This window comes from Phyllosticta capitalensis (genome assembly GCF_038381095.1).
Source record: "Phyllosticta capitalensis strain CBS 128856 chromosome Unknown BKA78scaffold_11, whole genome shotgun sequence".
NCBI classification, from domain to species: Eukaryota; Fungi; Ascomycota; class Dothideomycetes; order Botryosphaeriales; family Phyllostictaceae; genus Phyllosticta; species Phyllosticta capitalensis.
In genome coordinates, this window is record NW_027117449.1 from 1,253,359 (window position 1) to 1,277,491 (window position 24,133).

A 24,133-nucleotide genomic window follows, 5' to 3' on the forward strand; every position below is an offset into this window, starting at 1 on the left:
GCTGCATTTTATAGAGAATTGATGTTTCTCGTGTTTCTCGAATGGCGTTTGCTCGTGGTCGGTGCGGTGAATCCTTCCAGGCAGAAATCAGCGCCGTCGTCTTTGGATAGGTGGATTTGGGAAAGGGTTAGGCTCCCGGTCCCGTTCCTGCAGGCTGCCGCTCTGCATGTTTGCTTTTGCCTCGCTAAAGCTCTCTTTCAACGACATGTCTTGTACAGTCTACAATACCTCAGGAGACGACGACTCCATGACTCCTCCAGCGCTGGTCTTGCCCGACGATGCATGTCGTGGCCCAAGGCTCGGACGAGGAGCGCCCTAATCCCTCACAGCCCGGCTTCATCCCAGCTCCTGCACCCGCTGCGAGCGTTGGTCCAAGACGGCAGAATGAGGGCGCAATCTCGAGTCGGCAGACAGACCGGCGCCAGCAAGGTGCTCGTGAGATAAGCCATTGGGCCTCGGCAACTTGAGCGCGACGACCTTCTCGTGGTTCTCCTCTTCCTCTTGGTGGTGGTGGTGTAAGTAGATGAAGAGCGGCTGGCGATTGCGCGAAATTGCTGCCACAGTCGTCGACGACTGTGAGTGTCGAGCGAATCACGCTGCACAATGGACGCACGGAGTCCTGTGCGAGCTGCAAGACAAAGGCGCGTCGCGATAACGAATTAAAGTTATCTCGGCCTTTAATTCATTAGGCACCGTCTGGGTCCTTCCCTCACATGTTGTTCGCCTTTGTCTGGCTACACGATGCCTATATATTTCCTAGTCGGGCTGTCCACCTCCCTCAACACCACCGCTTTTCGTCAACGTCTGCTCCACCGTCGTCCGCGCCCATTGTCCGTTCCGCCAGCCCTCGTCCTTTTCGCTGCTTTCCAATCCTTCGCCCGATTCTCCACTGGTCTCTTGTCTGTCCGAAAAAGGCAACCGCCGCTGCTTTCTCCACACCACTCTCCACACGGCGGGCGCAAAAACTGCGCTTTGCGCCAGCTCCTCCACCACAGCTCCAACCGCCCTCTCGACCGTGCAAACTCAATCAAATCGCCCGCCATGAGCTTCACCAACGAGTCGGAGGCCTCAATCTCAAGCATTTCGCCCGTCTTCACTCGCACCTCGACCACCGAGTCGCCTCTGACCAGTCCGGATGGATCCAGCTTTGACGTCAAGGTCGTTGACAATGCCCTGGTCGACTGCCTCACCCGCGACTATGATCTCGAGAGCATCTGCTCCATTCTCATTCAGATTGCTTACCGCGCGGGCGACATGATTGTGGCCGCCGACCCTTCCGTCGACGACAGTGACACGAAGAACAACTCAAGCGACCGTGTCACAGCCACCGACAAGGCCGTCGAAGCCATGATCTACGAGAGTCTCAAGGCCGCTTTTCCCAATTTCGATTTTCTCGGCGAAGAGACTTTCAAGGAGGGCCAAAAGCTCACTGACGCGCCGACCTTTGTCGTCGACCCGGTCGACGGAACGCTCAACTTCATCCATGGCTTCCCAAACGTGGCCATTTCGCTTGCCCTCACCGTCGCCCGCAAGCCCGTAGTAGGCGTCATCTACAACCCCTTCCGCCGCGACCTCTTCACCGCCGTCAAGGGCAAAGGCGCGCACCTGACGCGCTTCGACGGCCGCAAGACGGCCCTTCCTATCAAGAAGACTCCTGCTCCGCTCACTTCTCTCAACGACTGCCTCGTCGCCGTGGAATGGGGCAACCAGCGCAACGGACCCAACTGGGACCTGCGCACCTCTGTCCACAAGAAGCTGCTCTCCTCCAAGGACGAAGGCGGCGCCATGGTGCACTCGATCCGCTCCAACGGCTCCGCGGCTCTCGACTTTTGCTACGTCGCGGCGGGCTGGTTCGACGCCTTTTGGGAGGCCGGCGTGTGGATCTGGGACGTGTGTGCCGGCTGCATCATCTTGCAAGAGGCGGGCGGCTTGCTGGCGTCGGCGAACCCGGGCGATTGGGCCCCTGAGCTCGAGGGCCGCTGCTACTTTGCTGTCCGCGGCGCTCCCGAGGATGGCCAGAAGAAGATTGTCGAGGAGGTGTGGGGTCTCATGGACGGCAAGACTTTTACCTACCCGGTCAGGAAGTAAAGACGGTTGGCGGTTAGGACGACTGGAATGGCAGAGAGAGAGTCACATGGTGAGCTCCCGAAGACTAGTTCCGTCTAGCATTACAACTTTCTGGATACCGGTTGCCATCCTCTCTCGATTCGCTCTCGACCAACAAAACCCTCAACGCATCATCACACGACTGGCACCTTTCAACGTCACAACCTCCTTCACCTCCCCCCACACGACCTAGCTCGATACCCAAGACCTACCGGAAGCGCGCCGGTCCGCTGTCGACAGCTGCTCGACACGCTTCTCATCCCCTTCACTTCTCACCACCACTTCTGCTTTTTCTCACTTTTTCTTTTTTTTTGCTGGCAAGGCGTTCCGAGTCACGGCGTTAAGCAAAGCGTTCCAACGACAACCACTCTGCGTTAGATGATTGGGATGGATACAAGCGCAAGCAAGCAAGCGAGCGAGCAAGCAAGTCAGTCGAGTCTATAGACATTCGCCTTTTTCTTCCTATGCGGCTTCCCTTTTTCCCTTGCTTTTGAGGGCTTTTCTCTTCTTTCGGATTTTGTACCATACAACACACACACATGAGCGAGATGGAATGAATGATCGCGAGGCAGCCGGAGCGTGGAGTCAAGGATTCGGCGTGGTTTTTCTTTTTTTGCTTTCTTCGATGCTGCTTTTTCTTTTGCTCTGCCTTTTTCATTTTCCATCGCCAAAGATTTCTGGGGCTCGGGGTTTCTTCTTTGCTTCCACGAGCGAGCTCTGCGGTAGAAGGGATAGAGGGTTGGCTACTACACTACAGCGACAGACAGTGCGGACATGGAGCGCGACGTAATAGATGGTCAAGACGGACAGGAATCCAGATGAAACAAAAACCATGCTCGTGTCTACTTGATTGTCATGCCAAGGCGAAGACTTTCTGTAGCCAAACAAAGGGCTGCCGCCACAACGTGCCTCTAGAGGGAGTGCTGGCACATGGTTGAGATGGATTCATTGATGAAAGGCTCAGGACACACGAGACAAGACGCAACAACGCGGCGGTCGATTCGATGCGCAACCCTGACTTGGATCCCCACAATGTCTACTCCACGTCTACTACGCCTTCTTGAATGCTTTTTGTTTTGAATCCCCGTCTTCCTCCACATTACCTCGCTACGGCTAAACTACATGGTGATTGTTTCGACTCGGTCTATTGTTTTTTGTTTGTGGTGCCTCTTTTTTAAGTGACTGTCGCTGTCTGATCGAGCGTCTGTCTGTCCGTTCCCGGCTTCCTCGCCTTTTTATGAATTTGCCTTCTCCAAATGTCGATGGCCCCTCTCCTCTGACCACAACACACCCAACCGCCCATCCAAAGGCCCGCCCTTTTTGATCAGCTGCCCGCTCCCTCCAGTGACGCGCACTTAAGCGTCCTCGGTCATCAGCCGTTCCGGCACCACGCCGTCGCCCGCAGCACCCGCATCCCCCGTGTCGACGACGTCGCCCAGCATCTCGCGGGCGCCGCCCTCGTCGCACTCGTGGAGCACGCGCCTCCAGCGCAGCTCCTCGGCCTCGTCCTTGACAAACTCAATCGTCGGGAAGTAGTGCTCGTTCTTCTTCATCGTGGCGACCCACGGCACGTTGTCAAACGTCATGACCTTGAGCCGGAAGTAGGTATTGTCGGGGATCTTCTTGACCTCGGCCAGGAACGACGTCAGGTCGGGCGTCGGCACGCCGTTGACGTGCGTCAGGAAGTTGGTCGGCGCGAGGCCGTACGCGTAGGCGGGCGAGCCGCGCATGCGGCCCGACACGTAGATGTCGCTGTGGACCTTGGAGATCTGCTGGCGCACGGCGTGGTGTGGGCGGTGCAGGATGGCGCCGCAGAAGAGGACGGCGCGCGTGGTTTCCAGGTCGCCCGTCGGCACCGTCGGCACCTTGATGCTGAGCTGCTCCTGCTTGCGGATCACGACGGCGTCCAGCAGCTCGTTGTTGTACATGATGTCCAGGTCGGCGACGCGCGTGATGAGCTTTCCGTTGAACGACAGCACAATGTCGCCTTCGAGCAGCCCGTCCGCGTGGTCCGAGTCGACCTTGCGCACCATGAAGAGCTGGTGCCGCTCCGGGTCCTCGTGCTCCACGCGCTGGATCCACTCCTCCGGCACGCCCATTATGCGTGCCTTGTCCATTTGCACCGTGTGCATCTCGACGTTGAGGATGCGTAGCTTGGGCGTGATTCCGTTGGACAGCTGGCTCAAAATGGGCTCTACCATGGGTGTCGACAGTCCGAGGTGGTATTCCACGTCTTTGCCGCTGTGGGCGCTGCGCTCGCCGAGGTACGTCAGCCAGATGGCCTGCACGGTGCCGTCTTCAGCAATCAAAACGCCGCTGCCGCACTGGCCGGCCAAGTTGGTGTCGACTGTGACGGCGTCCAGGTTGATGGCGCGGTAGCGGGGAGTGGCGGCGCTCGCGGGGATGGCGACGGTGGTGATGTCTGTAACGACAGTCTCTGCAACGACTGGGCGCAGGTTTTGGTTGAATCCGAAAAAGATGGTCTTGTCACCCTGTTTGATGAATTTGTCCGAGAGTTTGGCTGATTTGACCGGTGCAAGAACGAGCGAGGGGTCGTACTGCACAATGGCGTAGTTTTGGAGAGGGTGGAGGAAAACAGGCTTTCCCTCGACGACAATCGAGTCTGCAATTGTGACTTGGATGTCGCAAAGATCATACGGCACCATGGCGCGGGAGACCAGAACGAGGCCCTTTTCAGCGTCCACAACCAGTCCATAGCCGACCTTTCTAGTTCGCGGGAAGCCGTCGAGCTTGAGGGGCATCGAGCTCGTCACACGCACGAAGCTTCGCACGATATCCATGGCCTCAGGGTGCTGGGCATGGTCCATGCGGATGAAGTTTGCGCGTTGAGGCGTGCGCGGCTTGGGGGGAATTCTATCTGCAATGTCGGAAATGTTCCAGAGGCCCTTGTTGTCGTCCCGGATGGCAAGGCGCATCTTGTCATGCCAGTGGCGGTCAATGGTCAGCACGCTGGTGTTTAGCGTGTGTAGGTCGCGGATGTGCTTGTAGGTCACGACGACTCGACTCCGGTCGGGGATGTTCTTCATGACCTCGACAAAGGTGTCAAGATCTGGCGTCTCCTTGTGGTCCACTGACTGGACAAGCCAGCCATAGTCACTGCCCTCAAATCTGAACGATCCAGATGCGTCGCAGACAAAAACACCCATGCCCTTGGTTGCAATGGCGTACAGTCTTGCCTGCTGGTATGAGAGGTCATGGAACGACGCTCCGGCAGCTGTAACGAATCTGTCGGGGGTGATTGCGTGAAGATCCCCGACATCAATCTCCACTTCCATGTCTACGCTTTGGCGTTGGATCAGGAGCTTGATTTTGCCGCCAACACTGTCGTCCAAGATGCCATCCAGCCGGACAAATTGAGAAATGAGAGCGTCATTGATCTTTATCAGGATATCGCCCTCTTGGAGAAGACCGTACGCAGGACCCTTTGGCAGAACCACTTCGGCAACTAGCAAGCAAGTCTCCTTGGGGAATTGTTTCCGCATGGCATCCTCCCAGTTTGCAGTCAAGCCCAATCTCCTACACTCGTCAAACGGCTTGAGGACCCACTGAGTTTGAATGGTCCCTCGCGTCACGGGCTCGCCTTTTTGAATGCACTGCAGAGCGCGGAGAGGACGGTCTAGTGGGAGGAAGTAATCTGTTGCTGCTCCATCGGCACGGCCACCAGCTTGCAGCGCAACGGCAGAGCCATCGCGGTTGACTACAGGACTGCCGGAACTTCCACCACTGGCTGATGCCGCCGCCTGGATATAGTTGGTATTGAAGTCGCTGTAGCCCTCTCCATACTCTGGCGCGTTGCGATCCAAGCGACTGATGACACCAGACAGGATGCTGAGCTTTTCACCGGCATCGTTTCCAACGACCCTGATTTCCTCTCCAACCCGGGCTAGATCCGGCCTCAAAACCAGTGCCGAAAGATCCATGTATTTGACTGCCTTGGGGTCATATTGTAAGATACCAAAGTCGTGGACAGGGTCGCGGTAGACCGGTTTTACGTCGACCTCCTCATGGTTGTCGAAAATGACGTATCCCCAGAAAGGCCCTGCGCCAACAACGTGCCGGTTCGTAAGAATGTATCCCTTTTCCGCATCCACCACGAAGCCCGTCGCCTCACTGGCCAAGGCTGAGTCGGTGTCAAAGGCGGCTGTTTGGCAAAAGTGAATCGAGACGACGTTCTTAACCACCTTCTCTATTGTGCGCTGCCATTCGTAGGTTTCGGCGGAGATGCCGGCGAATGCGACAGAGCGCACGTCGTCCGAGTCGTCGTCGACTTCCATTCCGTTGGGCACGCTTCCGTTGCCGTCAAAGCCGTTCAATTGCGCGCTCTGTTGATCAGGAAGTGAGGATTGCTCGTTTTCAGGCTTCCTCTGCTTCATGGGTCGGTCGCTGGAAGGGTTACCGGTAGGTGGCTGCTTGCGTTTGCTGCGGGCAGCGTCCGGGTTTGTGTGATTCATGACGGGCTTCTGATTTGACAGCAACTGGGGAACGTGCGCAAAGGATCGCCGTGAAGTGATTGAGAGCCTTGAGCAAAGGTCCGTAAGCGCTGGGAACGACGGCGAGCAGGCTGAAGCGTATCGTCCAAGGCGGATTGGATGTTGTCGCAGTGGAGGGCGCGCAAGCGTGGCGAAGGAGGGACTTCGGATTTCGCGACCAAGCCAAGAGCCAGCGCGCATTCAGATGGGTGAAATGTCGGCGGAGTGTCCACCAAAAGAAAACGAATTGGTGGTGAAGTGGTGCGAAAGAGATGTTGTTTGAAAGACGGCAGTGCAGCAGCATCGAAGCAGGGCGCCCTGGAAATTTGGCTAAGCACGCATGCAGGCAGAGAATACAGTCCGTGCGCGCATATAGACAGCAGTCGGACCAACCTTCTTGCCTTTTCCAGAACTGTATTTCAACGTCACGATTTGTTTGCGACTACCTAATTGACAAAGCCAACATCTGATCCTCCTGAATATGCTTCTGATTGCAGAGAATATTGCAGCCTTTCATGGTTTGATTGCGTGAAAACATTTTACATTTTCCAGCTTTGATTTGGTCGCCACAGTGCAGTAGGCCTTGCCGGCAATGACATCAAGGTGTTCGCAACCCATGTCGTTTCAATGGCCCAGCATGTTTTCTGCAGGGGAAGGCTTCAAGATAGTCCTGACTACGCATTGACTGCCGCAAACATTGAGTCTCCATGGTTGATCAGCCCGGAGCCAGTGACAATTAGCAGAGCCGCAAGATTGGGGAGGCTAAGCTACATCAACGACAGAGCACAACAATCAAACTGGCCGAAGAACAACAAAGCAGTCAACCAGCGTCTTCTTTGTCTCGTCGCATGTGAGATACCAGTCGTCCAGAAGCCAACCACTGGCTAATAAAAGAAACTCAAACAAGTTGTCGCAAACTCAGGCGCAAATGCTCAAATGGTCTTCGTAACCATCCTTCAAGATTGGAAATACACTCTATGATTACAGCGCCAGGCAAGGGATGCTCCCTTGTCTATTGGCACCAGTAAGACTCGAAATGGTAACAGAAGAAATGGTAAAAAGGCAAGGCAGCCGTGGCGTTGCAGAAATATTCTGAACCGCCATTGCGGCACTGAACGAGTCCCACACAAGGTATTTTATAAGAGATCAAATGTGGACATTTCCCGAAACAGAGTCTGAGAGCCAGGCGATAGAGTGCGCAACAAGGCAGTTGCAGAGTTGTAGGACATACAAGAGAGCGACTTTGGAAAAGGAGGCGAGCCTGGCAACGGCAAACATGGTCAGATGGGAATGAAGTCAAGATATTTATTGAAACCGGAGGTTTTTATCGTGAGACCATTGCTGGTCTGGGGATGGGGCGTTTAAGTGACTGATGATGTTGACTTGGGGTTTCAAGACCAATTTATAAGGTGACTGTCAAAATTGATCTTGAGTCGACCTTTCGCAAAAGGCTACAATCGTGGTAGCTGGTGTTCATGGGACTGAGGTGGCCAATTTTCGACTGTCGTCCCGCGTGGTGGTCTTTCCAAGGTCCGTCGCATGAGGCTCCTTTGATTGTTAAGACGCCAGTCCTTGGAGAGAGGGAGTGATTGTGACCCCGAAGCATACAGGATAGGTAATGTGTGTCGCTTGATGTTCGGTTCCATCAGATGCTTCAGCCGGAGTCTGATTTCTCATAGCCAAAGCGGATCGGGTTTCAAGCGCCGCTGGGGGCAGCAGCCAGTAGCAAACGGATTTGCCGTCGGACAGCTGTGAGTCGAATTTGGTTACGGAGTTTTACAAGTCATCGGAGAGCTTGAAGCTTTCAAGTGGCTTCATCCTGCTTCTTCTTCTCTCCGTTTGCGTCGAAGCCCAGATTATCCAACTGTCGAATCAACTCGCTCATCTTGATGACCTTCTCAAACTGCTCCGGGAGAAGGGAATCTCCCTTGTCTTTCTTATCCTTGAGCTCACGGGCCTGGCGCAGCTTCTTGGTAAGCTTCTTGGCCTCCTTCTCGTTCTCTGCTTCTGGGTCCTTGGGGGTTTCGGCAGCATTAGCAGACTGGGTGGCAGTATTCGGCTCGTCCTTCGGTTTGACAGCGTCCTTGTCGTTGGTCTCGTCTGCAGGAGTGCCAGCAGTGGCAGCCTTCTTCCGAGCCTCCCTCCTCTTCGCATTCTTGTTTGCACTGGCGCTGGTGATCTGAGACTTGGATTCCATGGCCTCTGCTCCTGGAACTCCTCCCTTTCCTCTGTTCTTCCATGCCTCGGCATTTCTGCTCTTGTATAGCTCCACGTCTTCAGGAGGGCGGTAGCCTGGGCGAATGCGAATTTCTTTGCGAACCGAGCCGTCGGCGCGCGTGGAAGATGGAATGTGTCGCAAGCCATCAGAGGAGGTGACTGCGCCAGAGTTGGCAGGCTTCGGCCTGAGTTCCGATGGCATTGTCGAGGTTGCGAGGCCGGTCTTGTGCGGGAGTGAAGTGAGTCCTTGCAGCGTGGGCGAGTTCGGAGGTGCGGGGTTGACGGTCGTAGGAGTTGGTGAGGGATGCGTAGAGAGTAGTGGTGCTGTCGAAATTGCCAACGGAAGCCCCAAAGAATGCCGAGACGGCACCAGGTTTTGCAAGAAGAGGCGGGAGCTCCCGTCGTTGATGAGACGCAGAGGAGCAAATGGCGTGTTGGAGGAGGCCGTTTGGCAGCCTGCCGAAATGCCGGAGCTAGGAGTGGAAAAGTAGTGGCCCAAGCTAGCCACCTGCAACTGCCAAAGTCTGGCCAAGACTAATTTGCGCCAACAGGCCCGCCCTCAGTTCGTCAATCGCTTCGTCCCCATTCGCTCCGGCAGGCCGACATCTTCAAGGAACGTTTGAACCACGCCCTAGCAAGCAACACCACCGATCTTCTACAACCCCAGCGTCCTTCGCTCCCGCAGACAAAATGGCAGGCGTAAGTCTTGGAATCTTTCCATCACGCCGCAGACATGCTAACGCAGCCAATGCAGATCGCTCACAGCATCTACAAGCAAGTTTTCTCCGGGCCGCTGGAAACGAAACTACCACTAACGACCGCCTCAGCACCCTCATCAAGCGCAACTACATCTTCGTCTCGACCGTCTTCGTCGGCGCATTCGGCTTGCAACTGTACGTTTGACCAACAACTCCTAGATCAACGGTGGGAGGAGGCTTACAAGCGTCGCAACAGGTCATTCGACACTGCGTCAGACAGCCTCTGGAACAACATCAACAAGGGAGTGAGTTCCGGTCCATCCCGCACCACTCGTGGCATGGCTAACACCATGTCCAGCGCCAATGGAAGGACATTAAGCACCAGTTCCTCGAGAAGGAGGACGAGGATGACGAGTAGAATGCCCATATAGCCTTCAATTGAGGTTGGAAGAAGATCAAAGACATATTTCTGGGTTGCTACTGTTCCTTTAGCAAACGGGCCAAAGATGCATAGACAGGCGAGACGGTAATCGATTTCATTCTGGAGAGCTGATGCCTGTCCCAGTGAAGCTAGCCTCCTTTCTTGCGCATAACCAAGCCTTGGACCTTCTAACCACTTGATGATACTGGAATCTTGCGAGGGCACATGTCCAAGACTCGAAATTATCGACTCTTGGACTCTTGGAATCTACGAAACCTCCTACGAAACCTCCGATAGTTGAAGGCGCAAGTTGAGGTCTTGCTCAATTGGTCGCAAGGGCTCTGAGAGCAGCACAATTGCTTTTTGGGCAAATGGCGACGCTCAGGATCGGCGCATTGTATCGAGCCCAGTAAACCTAGAGAGTACTTCGCGTTCGGTCGAGTTGACCAGAATCCGCTTTTCATGTGAAGCTGCTCTCGCTGTGTAGCATGTCGCGCGGTATTCGGTGCACTTCCGCGATTTGTGAAATCTACAAAATTGAACAGAATTCTTTTATTCTAGCCTTAGTTCAGAAAGGGAGGATCATATTCGTGATTGGACTAGAAGTCTCAAGTGCTGACTAAGAATGCTGGCGCGCTCTGACGTATCGACAGGTGTGCGGCGGTCGAGGTGACTCTTGAAGCATCCGCATTCGCATCAGCATCCTTGCCCGCCTTGGTCGATCGTCTCAAACTCCACCTGCCGCTCCCCAACCCACCGCCACCAAAACATCTCCGTCCTCTCTGCCCGACATCTGGCCAGATTCTCCGACTGCTCGACATGACGACCACGCAAAACCCGTGAATCCCACCCGGCCAATCCTCGTGGAATCTCGATTTCATTCGGTGCTACCCCACATTCTATCTTCGAGCTCTGGACCAGCTTTCGTCACTCGCCTAGAGCAACCATGCTTATATCTGCCCTGGAGGAAGAGCTTTGCTTGCGGCTCCGAGCCCTCCCCAGGGAGTTCAGCAAGCGCTATACCGAAGAAGCCCGATGCGCCCTCCTCGAAACCCTATTTCGCTCGCTGGCCGGCGAGCGCGACGACTATCTTACACTCTTCTTTCCCCAGGGTCCGCCCCGGTCAGGAACGCGCTGGAGCTTGCGGGATGCGCAAGGCGCTGTTGAAGGAGCCGAATACACTGCATCTGCAAAGGGCCATCCGTGCGGACATATATTCAAGGCTGGCGAGGCAACATACAGATGCAAGACTTGTTCGGTGGATGAAACATGCGTTTTGTGCGCAAAATGCTTTGACTCTTCGGATCACGAAGGTCACACAGTGTATGTCAGCATCTCACCAGGCAATTCCGGGTGCTGTGACTGCGGAGACCAAGAGGCCTGGATCCGCCCCTTGCACTGCAACATCCACACTGCCTTACCTGGAGAAGAGAAATCTGCTGGCAAGGCCAAAGAGCCGCCAGCACTGCCTGATGACTTGGTGGCGAGCATGAGAACCACAGTCTCACGCGCTCTGGATTACATTTGCGACGTCTTTTCGTGCTCGCCCGAGCAGCTTCGATTTCCCAAGACGGAGGAACTTATACGCGAGGACGAGCGGCTGTCTCGGCTCAATTCGAAAAGATACGGAGGAGTAGACGCCACAGAAGCCGATGACGAATTTGCGCTGGTTCTGTGGAACGACGAAAAGCACACCGCAGTCGATGTTGAAAATCAAGTGGCTAGGGCTTGCAAAGAGACCAAAAAGTTCGGTTGGAATGTGGCGCACGAGACGGACGACATTGGCCGCAGCATTGTCTACTACTCGACAGATGTTGCGGCGCTGCTCCGCATGGCCAAAATCATCGAGGAAATAAAGCTCACTGTCACAATTCGCTCGGCCAGAGATACTTTCCGCGAACAAATGTGTGGTACCATTGTTGAATGGATATCCGACATTTGTGGATGCACAGTTGGACCGGATGGCTCCATTCTACGCACTGTTATATGCGAGGAGATGCTGAAACCGTGGCGCATGGGCAGCGAAGCACATCACGCCAAAATCGGCACCGATGGCATCGATGACCATGAAGCGTCAGAGGTTGAGGACGAGCTTAGGATGCTCTACGGCATTATTCCTCCAAATAGACAATGGGCTAGGCGTGGAGTCCCTGATGAACCAGAAAACGAGTGGGACGATGAGGAAGACTTGGATGAGGAAGACTTGAACATGGACATCGACGACATCGTCACTGGAGCAGGCGAAGAGGGCGACGGCGATGTCGACATGGATGGCTCCGACGGGGTTGACAGCCTCGAGAATTCAGAAGCAACATTTGCAGGTTATCCGCCGCCTCCGCCTCCACCGGCTCCGAGAAGGCGCGAACAAGTCCACACTCCAGCAGACTCGGATGGCGAATCGCTTGCTTTCGACCACATGTTTTCAGAAGATCCGCCACCCACTATGGAAGTACCCAAGACTCCAAAGATCAAGACAAGGACGTTGCGCCCCCCAAGGCCAGCCAGATACTGGCTGGAAAAGCCCGAAAGCTACCACATGAGGGCCAACTTGCCTGTGCACGAGGACCTTTGGCAGCGCGTCCGCCTAGATTTCATGGTTCTTTACGATCTCCGTATGTGGAAGAAGGTTCGCATTGACATCCGGGATGTATTCATCAGCACCGTCGTTACGATCCCCAACTTCAAGCGGATCCTTGGCTTGCGTTTTGCAGCACTGTATACCACGCTTGCCCAGTTGTATTTGGTCGCAGACAGGGAGCCCGACTACTCGATAATCAATCTCTCCCTCCAAATGCTGACTACGCCATCGATTACTGCGGAAGTGGTGGAGAGAGGAAACTTTCTTACCAACTTGATGGCCATCCTGTACACATTCTTGACAACACGTCAAGTGGGATATCCCTCGGACGTTAATCCTATGGCCACCCTTGCCTTTGACGCCGGCGCTGTTACGAACCGACGAATGTACCACTTCTTCCTCGATATGAAGTATCTCCTAGCATCAGAACACGTGCAGGAGAGGATCTGCAACGAGAACAGGTATCTTTTGCAATTCTTAGACCTCGTCAAGCTGCACCAGGGAATCTGCCCTAATGTTCGCGCCGTCGGAGAGCATGTCGAGTACGAGACGGATGCGTGGATTAGTGCATCTCTCATTACTCGCGAGATGAACAAGCTGTGCCGCCAATTTGCCGAGTCTTTCGTTCCTGAACGGGATCCCGATCTGTCCAGCGTGTGCCGAGCCATACGAACGACTGCCAAGGTTGTGATAATACACTCAATGGGATCCGAAAGAAAGCGGTTCAACCAGGCCGAGTTGAAGTCAGAAACCAAGTTCAAGTTGCTCGACACGTTTGAAGTCGACAAAGTCGGCCCTGTCTACAATTGGCCCAGGTACAAGGTCGTCGATTTCGTGGTCGAAAAGGAACCTATGAGCTTCCACCACGCCCTTCACTATGCCTTGTCATGGTTGATCGATCGTGGCAAGGCCATGACACAGGAGTCACTCCGTGATTTGTTGATGTTTACAATGCAAGAGCTCAGGGACTACCCCACGCCTCCGAGAGCCCAGATTCCAGAGTGTCAGCCAGAAGAATACCTCTTAGCGACTTTCGACTTCCCACTCCGAGTGTGCGCATGGCTGGCACAGATGAGGGCTGGCATGTGGGTGAGAAACGGCATCACTCTGCGACATCAAATGACCACCTACCGCGGGGTAGCTCAAAGAGACAACTCTCATCAGCGCGACATTTTCCTCCTGCAAGCCGGCTTAGTCATTTGTCCCATGCCCGACTTTCTTGCGCAGATTATCGACCGGTTCGGGATGACGAATTGGGTTAGAGGCGACTACACGGTTCGACCTGGATATGATGATGCTCAGACTGTAGAAGTTGCTGAAGATTTTGTCCATCTCCTCATCATTCTGCTAAGCGATCGTTCGTCACTGTTGCCTTCAGAGAGCAACACAAACCCGCTGGCTGCTGCTGCACGACGCGACATTGCACACACTCTTTGCTTCAAGCCCATGGCCTACTCGGACTTGACTTCGCGCTTCTCAGAGAGGCTTCAGGACTCGGATGAATTTGGCGACATTCTCAAAGAAATGACGATTTTCCGCGCTCCAGAAGGCCTTTCCGACACTGGTACCTTCGCATTAAAGGAGCAGTACACTGAGGAGATCGATCCCTACATTGCGCACTACAACCGCAACAGCCGAGAGGAAGCAGAAAACATCTACAAGAACTACATGGCCAAAAAGACAGGCAGAGATGCTGCCAGCATAGTTTTTGAGCCAAAGTTACCACGCATCCATTCTGGAGTCTTTCAGAACCTGGCAAAATTCACGGCGATACCTCTCTTTGCGCAGCTTGTCTATCACTTCCTTGACTACGCAATTGCTGCCCCCTCATACACGCCAAGTGTTCCAGTGACAAGAATCGAGGGTTTCCTACAGTTTGTCCTCCAGCTGATCGTGGTCGTAGTCAATGAGGAGCTTCATGACGTAGCATCGAATGGAACGGTCTCTGACACCAAATCCTTCACTTTCTTCGCTTTGTCGAAGTCATTCACTTCCAGTCGGCTCGGAGACGTTGAGCAACTGAACACAATCGTCTCTTTGCTTCGGTCGCTATTGGAAAAGGAGGAGTTCAAGGGATGTGAACCCAAAATCCGCTTGATCCTATCACGAATTCAACAGAGACATCCTATCGGATTTGAAGGCGCTGTTCCTGGTGTCGACAGAATGGACACCGAATCTCCCGCCTCGTCGTCCGCACAGGAAAAGGAGCTCAAGAAAAAGCAAGCCCTGGAGAGACAGGCACGCGTCATGGCTCAGTTTAAAGAACAACAGACCAACTTCATGGCCAATCAGGACATTGACTGGGGCGAGGGCGACTTTAGCGACTCGGATGAGTATGAAGCTACTCCTGCCCAGGAAGACAAAACTTGGAAGTATCCATCTGGAACTTGCATCCTGTGCCAAGAGCAGACCAACGACAGTCGTCTTTATGGCACATTTGCGTACATCAACGAGAGTAGCATCCTGCGGCAGACTGATGTTCGCGATCAAGACTGGATCGAAGAAGTCGTGGACACACCGGTAAACCTAGACAGATCTGCCGAGCACATTAGACCATTCGGAGTCGCAAGCAAAAACCGAAGAGTAGTGCAAAAAACGACATTCGAAGGCAAAACAATCATCACCGAACGCCAGGATCTTGGCAAAGGTTTCTCTCACTCCCACATCAAAAGAGGGCCGGTCAGCACTGGCTGTGGCCATATCATGCACTACTCCTGCTTCGAAGTCTACAACAAGGCGACCGAGAGAAGACATCACAATCAGATCGCCAGGCATCACCCAGAGCGACCAGCATTCAAAGAGTTCATGTGTCCTTTGTGCAAGGCTCTTGGAAATGCCTTCTTGCCAATCATTTGGGAAAGCAAGACTATTACGTACCCAGGCGTCTTGGAACCAGAGACCGGTTTCGACGCGTGGATTGAATCACATGTCTGCCAGCAGCTCAAAAATTTCATTTCAAAGTCTGGGGAGACAGCCTCCTCCCGAGAAATACCATCAGTTTATGCGCTCGCGAAGAGAATGTTCTTCGAGTATGGATCTTCAAACATGGTATCATCGCTGGCAGAGAGACTCTCCGACTTGTCTGGGCTTGGTCCTGTGGTCACCACAGTAGCAGTTCCGCCGCCCCGTTCCACATTCCCACTTCCTGGTGCTGGTATCGTGTTTACAGAGACTGACGGGGCCAGAGATCCCTTCCTGCCTGGTCCTGAGAACACGGCCCCTGTCTTGCAGGTCACGCCCCCCATTGAGTTGCTCAAGGTCTACCACCGGCTCAGGGACACTATGAGAGCGAACATGCTTCAAACCAGATACACCTATCCCAACCACTCTAGAGACACGGATGACCTGACCTATACCGACACTCTCATGAAGTCGCTTGGATATTCCATCTCAGCAGCCGAGATTGCCCAGCGTGGCATTGAGTCCGAGGTCGGCTGCACGTTGCTCGACAAAATCTCGGACCACTCGTTGACTCACCTTCGAGTGCTGTCAGAGACTGTATCTTCTTACCTTGCTGTCGGCGGTGTCCGCCATGGCGGCGATAATCGCACCAACCGAGAATTTCTAGAAAATCAGTCCAGACAACTCTACCAGCTGATGTTTGGTCACCCTCTCATTGAAGAGTACTCGGCGACTGGCACCAAGCCTTGTCCTCCGATCCTGCTCCAGGATCCCTTCATCTTCCTTGCAGAGTGCTCCGTCTGCCTGGTGCCCGTGCTCGGCCTTGACGTTCATCATGTCATGCGGCTTTGCTACCTGGCTGAAATCATCAAAGTCATCACTGTGTTCGTCTTGGCTGAGCCACAGGTCCTGGCCAAGGCCTCTGTTGACAATGCTGGTATCTATCAAGACCACAGCAGTAGCATGGACCCAGAGCAGCAGGAAGTTTTCGCGTCTTTCGTCAAGCGCATCGTGCTTCAGATGGAACCTCAAGAGGGCAGCAGTACCGAAAGCATTTTGGCCCTTTTCGAGCCGCAGAATGCCAATTTTCTACGGTACCTCCACGTTCTCGTCAATACCTATGCTCTGCCTTTCCTGCGGAAGACGGTCATCCTGATGCACGTACGCTACGGCATTGAATTCCCAGATGCCGGCTATGACTCGGCTAAGGAGCCGGAGCTGCAACGCCTGACCAAGGCCCTACGTCTGCCCTCACTCGACGACATCTTCCGATCGTTTGTCGGTGATGGCCTCCCGAGCGTCATTACGCGGTCAATTGCCATGACTTGGATCAAACACTGGGCTTCTTACAAAGAGAACAAGCCTGGAGGACAGACGATTCCAATTACTCTTAGTCATCCAGCAATCTTTGAGCTGGTTGGGTTACCCAAACTCTACGATGCTCTCACAGACGAGGCTACAAAACGCAGATGTCCGTCAAACCCTTCAAGGGAGGTGACAGATCCTTGTGTTTGCCTCTTCTGCGGCGAGATATTCTGCAGCCAGGCCGTTTGCTGCATGGTGAGGCATGACTCTAGACGGCAGGGTGGATGCATGCGACATCAGGCCAAGTAAGTAACTGTTCGATGGAATACAGTCCGAACATGATGCTAATGTATTGGTTTCTCTAGGTGCGGAGGAAACATTGGAATGTTTGTCAACATCCGCAAATGCATGCTCCTCTTCACCCACTTTCAAAGTGGAAGCTGGTTTGCAGCACCTTACCTCGACAAGCACGGCGAGACCGACATGAGCTTGCGGCGCCACCATCAGCTTTACCTTCATCAAAAACGCTATGATGCTTTGGTTCGCAATGTTTGGTTGCATCATCAGATCCCCTCGACGATTGCGAGGAAATTGGAGGGAGACATCAACACTGGAGGATGGGAGACTCTTTGAACAGCAGTCTTTAGAGAAGACCGGTTGAGTCATTTTGAAAGTTGATGGAGAAGCGTTCAAGGCTCGCCTGGGAGTAGACTTTATTGGGGAGTTAGCAAGGCTGTTAGTCTGTCATGGTTGGGAATGGCTTTCGGCGACGGTCTCATTTGGGCGGCTTGAAGCTGCTTCTCTTCCTCTTTGGTTTTGTAGGGAGGTATGCGCTTCGTTGCAAAATAGATAACCACGAGATCGTTATTATTCATGATTGCGTTGCAGCGTCTGCGATAGTCATTGCGGACACGTCCTCAATCGATCTGTTGAGCAGCTGAGCCGATTGCTGGATCACATCTTCCAAAATTGGAAATCAATGCTCAGGGATCAGCGTGCAATACCCGGCGACCCTACGGAGATGGTTGCGTGCGGTTGCGGCAAAGCTCTGAAAACCACCAGGACAAAGAGCACCATGTTGCGATGGGTATGCGTGCCTCAGCAAGCAACCCGGGCGCGCAGCAAACACATATTCCGGATTGGGCCAGCGAGTGGCGTTACGAGAATGGATTCGGGTGGCGTTGAGGCTAAGGAAATCCATGACGCACCGATGATTATCCATTGCACTGGCCCCGCTGCTCACCCCGGACCCGGACTCGGACTGGACTCACCCACTCATAACCACATCCTCTTTCCTCTCCCCTCCAACGCTACTCGTCACCCACCACATTTCCTTCGCTCTTAGTATGGAGCTTGTTTAGTGCTCTTTGAGCCCTCACTCTCCTTGCCCAACATCATGAAATTTCGCCTTAAGGCCCTCCTATCCCATATCAACTGTACGCCCAATCCCGCCACCGCCAGCGGCATCATCGAGTCACCGGCTAACGCGCAAAGATACAGTCCTCCTCTAGCACGCTTTCTAAATGACGACAACATTTACATCAAGAGACTGCGCGCCAGCGCTACCACCCTCTACGCCTGAAAAGAGGTCGTGGGACTTCTCCAACGTCTACAATCTCATCAATTCGCTGTCGCCCGCGCCCGATGCCAGCAAACCGGCCCAACAAACCACCCCTCCACAACAGCCTCTGAACGATGTGGATTTTGGAGCCGACAAGAATGATGCCTCCTCTGGTCTGGGCGATTTCAACAAGCTCTGGCAGTTTCTCGGAACACCTGGCAATGCGCCTCCACCTGCCTTTACTACTCTTACACCTCCCGGCTCAGAATCCGAGACCTTGGTAGACACCGATAGACTGGCGTATGCCTCCGATGGCGCAGCCTATCATTCGTCTTCGAAGGGAGTCAAGTGGGGTGTTCAAGAACCGATCGATGACCTGGCCGACGAGTCCGATGTGTACCAAGAGCTCGAACCAGCTACAATTACCGTTGCACCGATCGACTCTACTCTCACCAAGACGCAGCGCAAGAGGGAAGCTCGGAAAGCTCGCAAGCGCGCCGAAGCTGAAAATTCCCCAGAAAAAAATAAGGCTGCGAGCGGTTTCGAGTCCAACGACGACGCTCACCTCAAGCATGCACCAGCTCGCAACGCGAGCATCCACACTCTCGGACAGGCTGATCAGCCTGCCAAGGAACCAGCTCTCAGATACAACCTCCGCTCGCAGAAGACTCCAATGACGCCACAACCTGCGAAGAGGACTAAGGATGTCCTGCACCCTATGGAGGCTCCGCACACCGCTCCGAAGATGCTGCCCCTGTCTCTATGTCCATCGGGTGTGACAAGCAAGTCGAGGGACGTTTCAGCCAACAGCTCTAAGAAGCTCGAGGATTCAGCTATTCCATTCGACTTGGCAGCCAATCAACCTTCCAAGAAGGGCAAATCCAAGAACACGAAGCAGGAGTCCTGGACTTCCACCAGCCCTCCCAAGCGTGCGACTCCTGGTCGCTATCCTTCTGGCGCTCCCTCGGGTCTCGATTCTGGATACTACGATGCCATACTCAACAACACACTTCTTTTTCCTGCGAACTCCAAGTCTCCCATTCCGGCACCTCCTTCCCCAGAGTACAGTGGAACATTTGTCGTTCGAGACAAGGACGACCGTAATCTTCACTTTTTCCTTTCGCTTGTCCAACAATTTCCAGAAGACAAGCATTGGCTGGCCAAGCCAGCGCAGCTCGTGAATCATACAGAATCTCCTACCGGCATTCATGTTTTCATCGACTTTTCAAACATTCACATTGGATTCCAAAACCGCGTCAAGACCATGCGAGGTCTTCCTGTCCAAGCTCGCATCCGCCGCGAGGACATCGACTTTGATGCTTTTGTCTTGCTCATGGAGCGCCGTCGACCCGTCGCAAAGCGTGTACTGGTTGGTTCGCTCCCAGCAATACCAGCCTTTGAAAAGGCCCGGGCCATTGGTTACGAAACAAGCGTCCTCGACAAAGTCTACAAAGCTCGCGAGCTTACAGATCGACAAAAGTACTTTCGTCAACGCGATGCAGAGCAGATGCAACAATACCGTCGCAGAAACGGTGGCACCACCACCTCCGGCGAAGGCAGTGGCAGCGGCTCTGAAACGGGCAATGCTGTAACTCACGCCAAGGAGGCTTGGGTCGAGCAGGGTGTAGACGAGATTCTGCACCTGAAGATGCTCGAGTCGATTGTGGATGTGGACGAGCCCACCACGATGGTGCTTGCCACTGGCGATGCTGCGGCTGCCGAGTACAGCCAAGGTTTTATGCGCATGGTAGAGCGCGCACTGAAGAAAGGCTGGCGCATCGAACTCGTCAGTTGGAAAGCGGGCATTTCGAGCCAATACATGAAGAGGGATTTCCGCCAGAAATGGGGAGATCGCTTCCGCGTTATTGAGTTGGACGACTGGGTCGAAGACTTGTTGGACACTTGAAAGAGTGTGCCGCTGGGTTTTGTCGACGCAGATTTGTCCGATGGCTCGCTTTACTGCCGGCTTTTCCGATTTCGACACGCGATTCGCAGCCCTTTCCCTTTTTCCTTTTTCTTATCGGCGCATCCTGCAAGCGATGCAACTGTCCCAAGGCTTCTGGGGTAACTGGGTTTACGACTACATGCTTCTTTGCGACTCCATGGAGTGACGACTTGGACGAGACTGCTTTTTTCTGCGACTTGGTTTCGACATTTTGCAGCACTTGAGCGGTTCTCTCTCCAGTCTGCTATTTCGGTTGCGTTGGGATCGTTTCATCAGTCGACGGCACATGGTATGGCCACGGGGTTATGGAATTCCAGTTTTTCTTCTCTACTTTTCCTTTTAAACACTTGACTTTGTCTGCTGGACTGCCTGTCGGTCTCATGGCTTGCGATCGTCTCTTGTATGGGGTTTCTGCTTTTGTGATCTTACTGCGACTTTGAGATTAGATTTCAGTTCTTTCTATGTTGAAGAGTTCCAACGGTCGATGCGATCAGTCAGCTATAACTGTGCAGCTCGATTGTTGATTATCCGACCCCCCTAGAATCTTTGATTCTCTTCTATGGATGTAGATATGATTGATCAGCGTGCTCCATACTTTTCCTATACCTTTTAGCTTCAGGCGCTTACTGTCCGAGTTGTGATGCAAGTTCGTCGTACTCCTCCTTTGGCAGCTGCTTCTGGGCTCTCAAGGCCCCAACATTTGATGATTTCTTGTCATATAATATTTGAGAACTGTTAATGCTTCTTGTCTTCATTGGACATTTCGGTGCTACCAAAAGTTTGTTCGCGCTGGGTTCCAGGCTGGAGACGCGCAGAATTTCGCTTTGCGCGCATGGCGCCGTGTAGGCCCTGATATCATACCTCACCATGCTCTACAATACCAGCGATGGAGAATGAAATGCTCTCATACAGAGATGGGTATCATAACCAAACACGCTACTCTTCAAATCTCATACGTATTCACAGCGCATTCGCTCGTTGTTCCTCATTTCAACGCATGCCGTACTCCACGCAGATCTCTTCCCATGGAATTGACTCGATCCTCCAAGCCGCGCTTCTTCTTCTCCAGCTCTCTGATTTCCTCCTCTTCCCGCTGGAGGTCCTCGATGGTCAACGGTGCTTCGGCGGGTTCTTCTGGCTCGGGCTCTGGTTCCGAGGCTGGAGGTGAGTCGTTTTCGTAGTCGCCACGATGCCGGTTTTGGCGCGCCAGTTGGACTTGCTGCTCTGCAACGCGCATCTCATAGTGATCGATGTTGGACTGCAACCTCGCGTGCCGTTGGCGCAATTGTGCGATCTTCTCGTTTACGCCTGGGATATGACTACGGCACGTCGTCAGTTCATAACTTTTCTGACGGCGTCGGATTCGCCAATTGGATCACTTACTACACTCCACATAGCTTCTCTGCGCCCTCCAGGAGCGTCTCGACGTCGATATCGCCTCTCTCTCTGCCGCCATATGCGCGGTACCCCAGCCCGCTTCCCGCACCGCCGCCGCCGCCCTCTCTGATTCTTTCCACCAGCTCGCTCCCGAGGATCGCTGCGACGGCCGTGTTCCGCCTAGGAGCACGCACCGCATTTGCACCGCCGCCCATCGTGCTGCCGCTACCTGCATTGTTGGGCTCGAAGACGGTTTTCCGCCTGCTGGATGCCGACTCTTGCGCTTTAGGTGCCGGAGGAGGCGGCGGAACGGAGAAGAGGGCGCGCTCGTGCGATTCAGTGTCGCGGATGAGGGCGGTGATGTCGTGGGGGTGCAGCAGTGCATTGGTGAAGATTTTGGGAGGAGGGAAGCTGGGCGTTGTGTTAGCTGAATGTAGTCTTCTCACAGTTGAAGAGAGTTTGCGTACGGGAGCTCTGCGATGGAGGCGGAGCAGAGCGATATCTGCTCCAAATGCGTCTCGAGGAGGGACATGATTGCGCGCGCTCAGAGAAAGTCTGGTACAGTTTGCGACGCGGCAAGTGAGGTGACGCAGGGCAGAGCTGCAAGGTAGGTAAACAGAGGGGACGACCGCGATACTGCCACCGCCTTCCCACGGGCCACCAAACCCGACTGTACCTCAGAGAGCTACCCGGAACGAGCAGCATCATCATCACCAAACCTGTCACCTACCCATCACCAACCGCTCAATCCACCTTTCCGACTCCTTTCATCCGCCGATCTGAGTCGATCTATTCACCTCACAATTCATCCTCTCCCGCGAACACTGCTTGATAGAGGGCAGCATGGCGGACAACATGGAAGGCGTTGTGGCTACTGGGGAGGAGACGCCCACGGTCAATATCAAGGAGAAGACTGTCAGCGGTCAGTTGCAATGCTCTTACATCTAGACCGTCAGCAAAATCTTGGATCCCGTCAAACCACAAGACGGCGCCATCATCGGAGCTGAACTAGAAGCTCTACTACATATCCGGCCGAGCACGTACTGACGCGTATCTAGACATTGCCAGCAACTTTGCTCTCCTCGAAAGAGCCGTCACGCAATTTGATTCCCGCTTCACGTTGCGCGCCTTGAGGTCGATATCATCTCTACGAAAGCGGCTGAACCACGAAGTCCTCACCGAAGCCATCGTTTCCTACTACCCGGCTCACAATGAGGAGGGCAAGCAGCTCATCGCTGCGGTGGGAGGCTCGCCGGCGGCGGGTAAGGGATACCAAGACTCCAACGCAAAGAAGGATGTCGTCCCGGAAGTGGACGTTTACCTTGCGATTCTCGTTCAGGTCGGTTGGAAATGACAACAGCCAACTCCGCATGTCTTGCTGACGCTTTAGCCATAGGTATACCTCTACGACAACCAGGAGCATGAGAAGGGTGCACAATGGTCGTCCCGTCTCGTGGACAGCATCCGCGAACTGAACCGCCGGACGCTCGATTCCCTGGCTGCTCGCGCCTACTTCTACTTTGCTCTGTTCCACGAGCAACTGGACCCCAAGCCTCCTTCGAAGCAGTCGCCGGTCATCGGTATCCGTAGGCAGCTTCTTGGAGCGCTACGAAGTGCCGTCCTTCGCAAGGACCAAGATACCCAGGCCGCCGTCATGGTGTTGTTGCTGCGGAACTACATCTCGACTGCGGACATTACGCAGGCCGACCTGCTGGTGGCGCAGACTCAGTTCCCCCAGACTGCGCCGAACAACCAGGTTGCGAGGTTCCTCTACTACCTTGGACGGATCCGCGCAATTCAGCTCAACTACACCGAAGCGCATGAGCACTTGACCAGCGCAACTCGCAAATCACCCACCAGCGCCACCGCCGCGGGTTTCTACCAAGCCTCGATGAAGCTTCTCGTCGTTGTTGAGCTTTTGATGGGTGACATTCCAGAACGCGCCATCTTTAGCCAGCCGAAGCTCGAGAGGGCCCTGGAGCCTTACTTCCGCCTCGTGCAGGCTGTGCGCGCAGGAGACCTCCAGGGCTTCATCCGCGCCGTCCAGCAGAACGGACCCGTGTTCCAACGAGACGGCACCTATACCCTGATTCTTCGTCTGCGCCAAAACGTCATCAGGACCGGCATCCGCATGCTGTCCCTCTCTTACAGCCGCATCTCGCTGCGCGACATTTGCATTCGCCTGGGCCTGGAGAGCGAAGAATCCGCCGAATACATTGTGGCCAAGGCGATCCGCGACGGCGTCATCGAGGCCAACATCAACCACGAAAAGGGCTACATGCAGACCAAGCGGCCGGGCGACGTGTACGCGACGCGCGAGCCCGCCGAGGCATTCCACGACCGTATCTCGGCCTGCCTCATTCTGCACGACGAGTGCGTGAAGGCCATGCGATACCCCATGAACCAGCACCGGCTGGAGCTCAAGAACGCGCAGGAGGCGCGCGAGCGCGAGAGGGAGCTGGTCAAGGAGATTCAGGATGGTGATATTGATGACGATGATGCGGCGGGCGACTTTGAAGGCTTGTAAAGGATGG

At 54.3% G+C, this 24,133-nt stretch overlaps 9 protein-coding genes across 9 annotated transcripts; 6 read left to right on the plus strand and 3 right to left on the minus strand.

Moving 5' to 3' along the window:
• On the plus strand, positions 1–595 carry BKA78DRAFT_325539 (uncharacterized protein). The gene has a single exon (XM_066889368.1). The coding sequence runs from the start codon at positions 22–24 to the stop codon at positions 442–444; it is 423 nt and encodes a 140-aa protein (XP_066739922.1). The 5' UTR covers positions 1–21; the 3' UTR covers positions 445–595.
• On the plus strand, positions 485–2,580 carry BKA78DRAFT_325540 (uncharacterized protein). Its single transcript, XM_066889369.1, has one exon. It carries the CDS (start codon positions 742–744, stop codon positions 2,086–2,088), a length of 1,347 nt encoding a protein of 448 aa, XP_066739923.1. The 5' UTR covers positions 485–741; the 3' UTR covers positions 2,089–2,580.
• An 881-nt stretch (positions 2,581–3,461) lies between these two features.
• On the minus strand, positions 3,462–6,578 carry BKA78DRAFT_356675 (Pro-apoptotic serine protease NMA111; the record flags this gene model as incomplete). The annotated part of the gene is made up of 1 exon (XM_066892098.1): positions 3,462–6,578. The coding sequence occupies one exon, from the start codon at positions 6,576–6,578 to the stop codon at positions 3,462–3,464; it is 3,117 nt and encodes a 1,038-aa protein (XP_066739924.1).
• Positions 6,579–8,400: 1,822 nt separating this feature from the next.
• BKA78DRAFT_356676 (uncharacterized protein) lies at positions 8,401–9,015 on the minus strand (the record flags this gene model as incomplete). Its single annotated transcript, XM_066892099.1, has 1 exon — positions 8,401–9,015. The coding sequence occupies one exon, from the start codon at positions 9,013–9,015 to the stop codon at positions 8,401–8,403; it is 615 nt and encodes a 204-aa protein (XP_066739925.1).
• Positions 9,016–9,503: 488 nt separating this feature from the next.
• On the plus strand, positions 9,504–9,929 carry BKA78DRAFT_356677 (ubiquinol-cytochrome C reductase; the record flags this gene model as incomplete). Its single annotated transcript, XM_066892100.1, has 4 exons — positions 9,504–9,512; positions 9,579–9,706; positions 9,768–9,816; positions 9,870–9,929. 4 exons carry the CDS (start codon positions 9,504–9,506, stop codon positions 9,927–9,929), a joined length of 246 nt encoding a protein of 81 aa, XP_066739926.1.
• Positions 9,930–10,626: 697 nt separating this feature from the next.
• On the plus strand, positions 10,627–17,681 carry BKA78DRAFT_347114 (RING finger domain-containing protein). Its single transcript, XM_066890554.1, has 2 exons — positions 10,627–17,021; positions 17,082–17,681. Exons 1-2 carry the CDS (start codon positions 10,879–10,881, stop codon positions 17,347–17,349), a joined length of 6,411 nt encoding a protein of 2,136 aa, XP_066739927.1. The 5' UTR covers positions 10,627–10,878; the 3' UTR covers positions 17,350–17,681.
• A 303-nt stretch (positions 17,682–17,984) lies between these two features.
• On the plus strand, positions 17,985–20,649 carry BKA78DRAFT_44151 (uncharacterized protein). The gene is made up of 2 exons (XM_066893193.1): positions 17,985–18,152; positions 18,217–20,649. The coding sequence occupies exon 2, from the start codon at positions 18,240–18,242 to the stop codon at positions 20,181–20,183; it is 1,944 nt and encodes a 647-aa protein (XP_066739928.1). The 5' UTR covers positions 17,985–18,152; positions 18,217–18,239; the 3' UTR covers positions 20,184–20,649.
• Positions 20,650–21,207: 558 nt separating this feature from the next.
• Positions 21,208–22,131, minus strand: BKA78DRAFT_257453 (DASH complex subunit Spc34; the record flags this gene model as incomplete). The annotated part of the gene is made up of 3 exons (XM_066885189.1): positions 21,208–21,541; positions 21,606–22,010; positions 22,067–22,131. 3 exons carry the CDS (start codon positions 22,129–22,131, stop codon positions 21,208–21,210), a joined length of 804 nt encoding a protein of 267 aa, XP_066739929.1.
• A 311-nt stretch (positions 22,132–22,442) lies between these two features.
• On the plus strand, positions 22,443–24,126 carry BKA78DRAFT_333672 (26S proteasome non-ATPase regulatory subunit 3; the record flags this gene model as incomplete). The annotated part of the gene is made up of 3 exons (XM_066890113.1): positions 22,443–22,521; positions 22,658–22,938; positions 22,996–24,126. 3 exons carry the CDS (start codon positions 22,443–22,445, stop codon positions 24,124–24,126), a joined length of 1,491 nt encoding a protein of 496 aa, XP_066739930.1.
• Between the last annotated feature and the right edge of the window lie 7 nt (positions 24,127–24,133).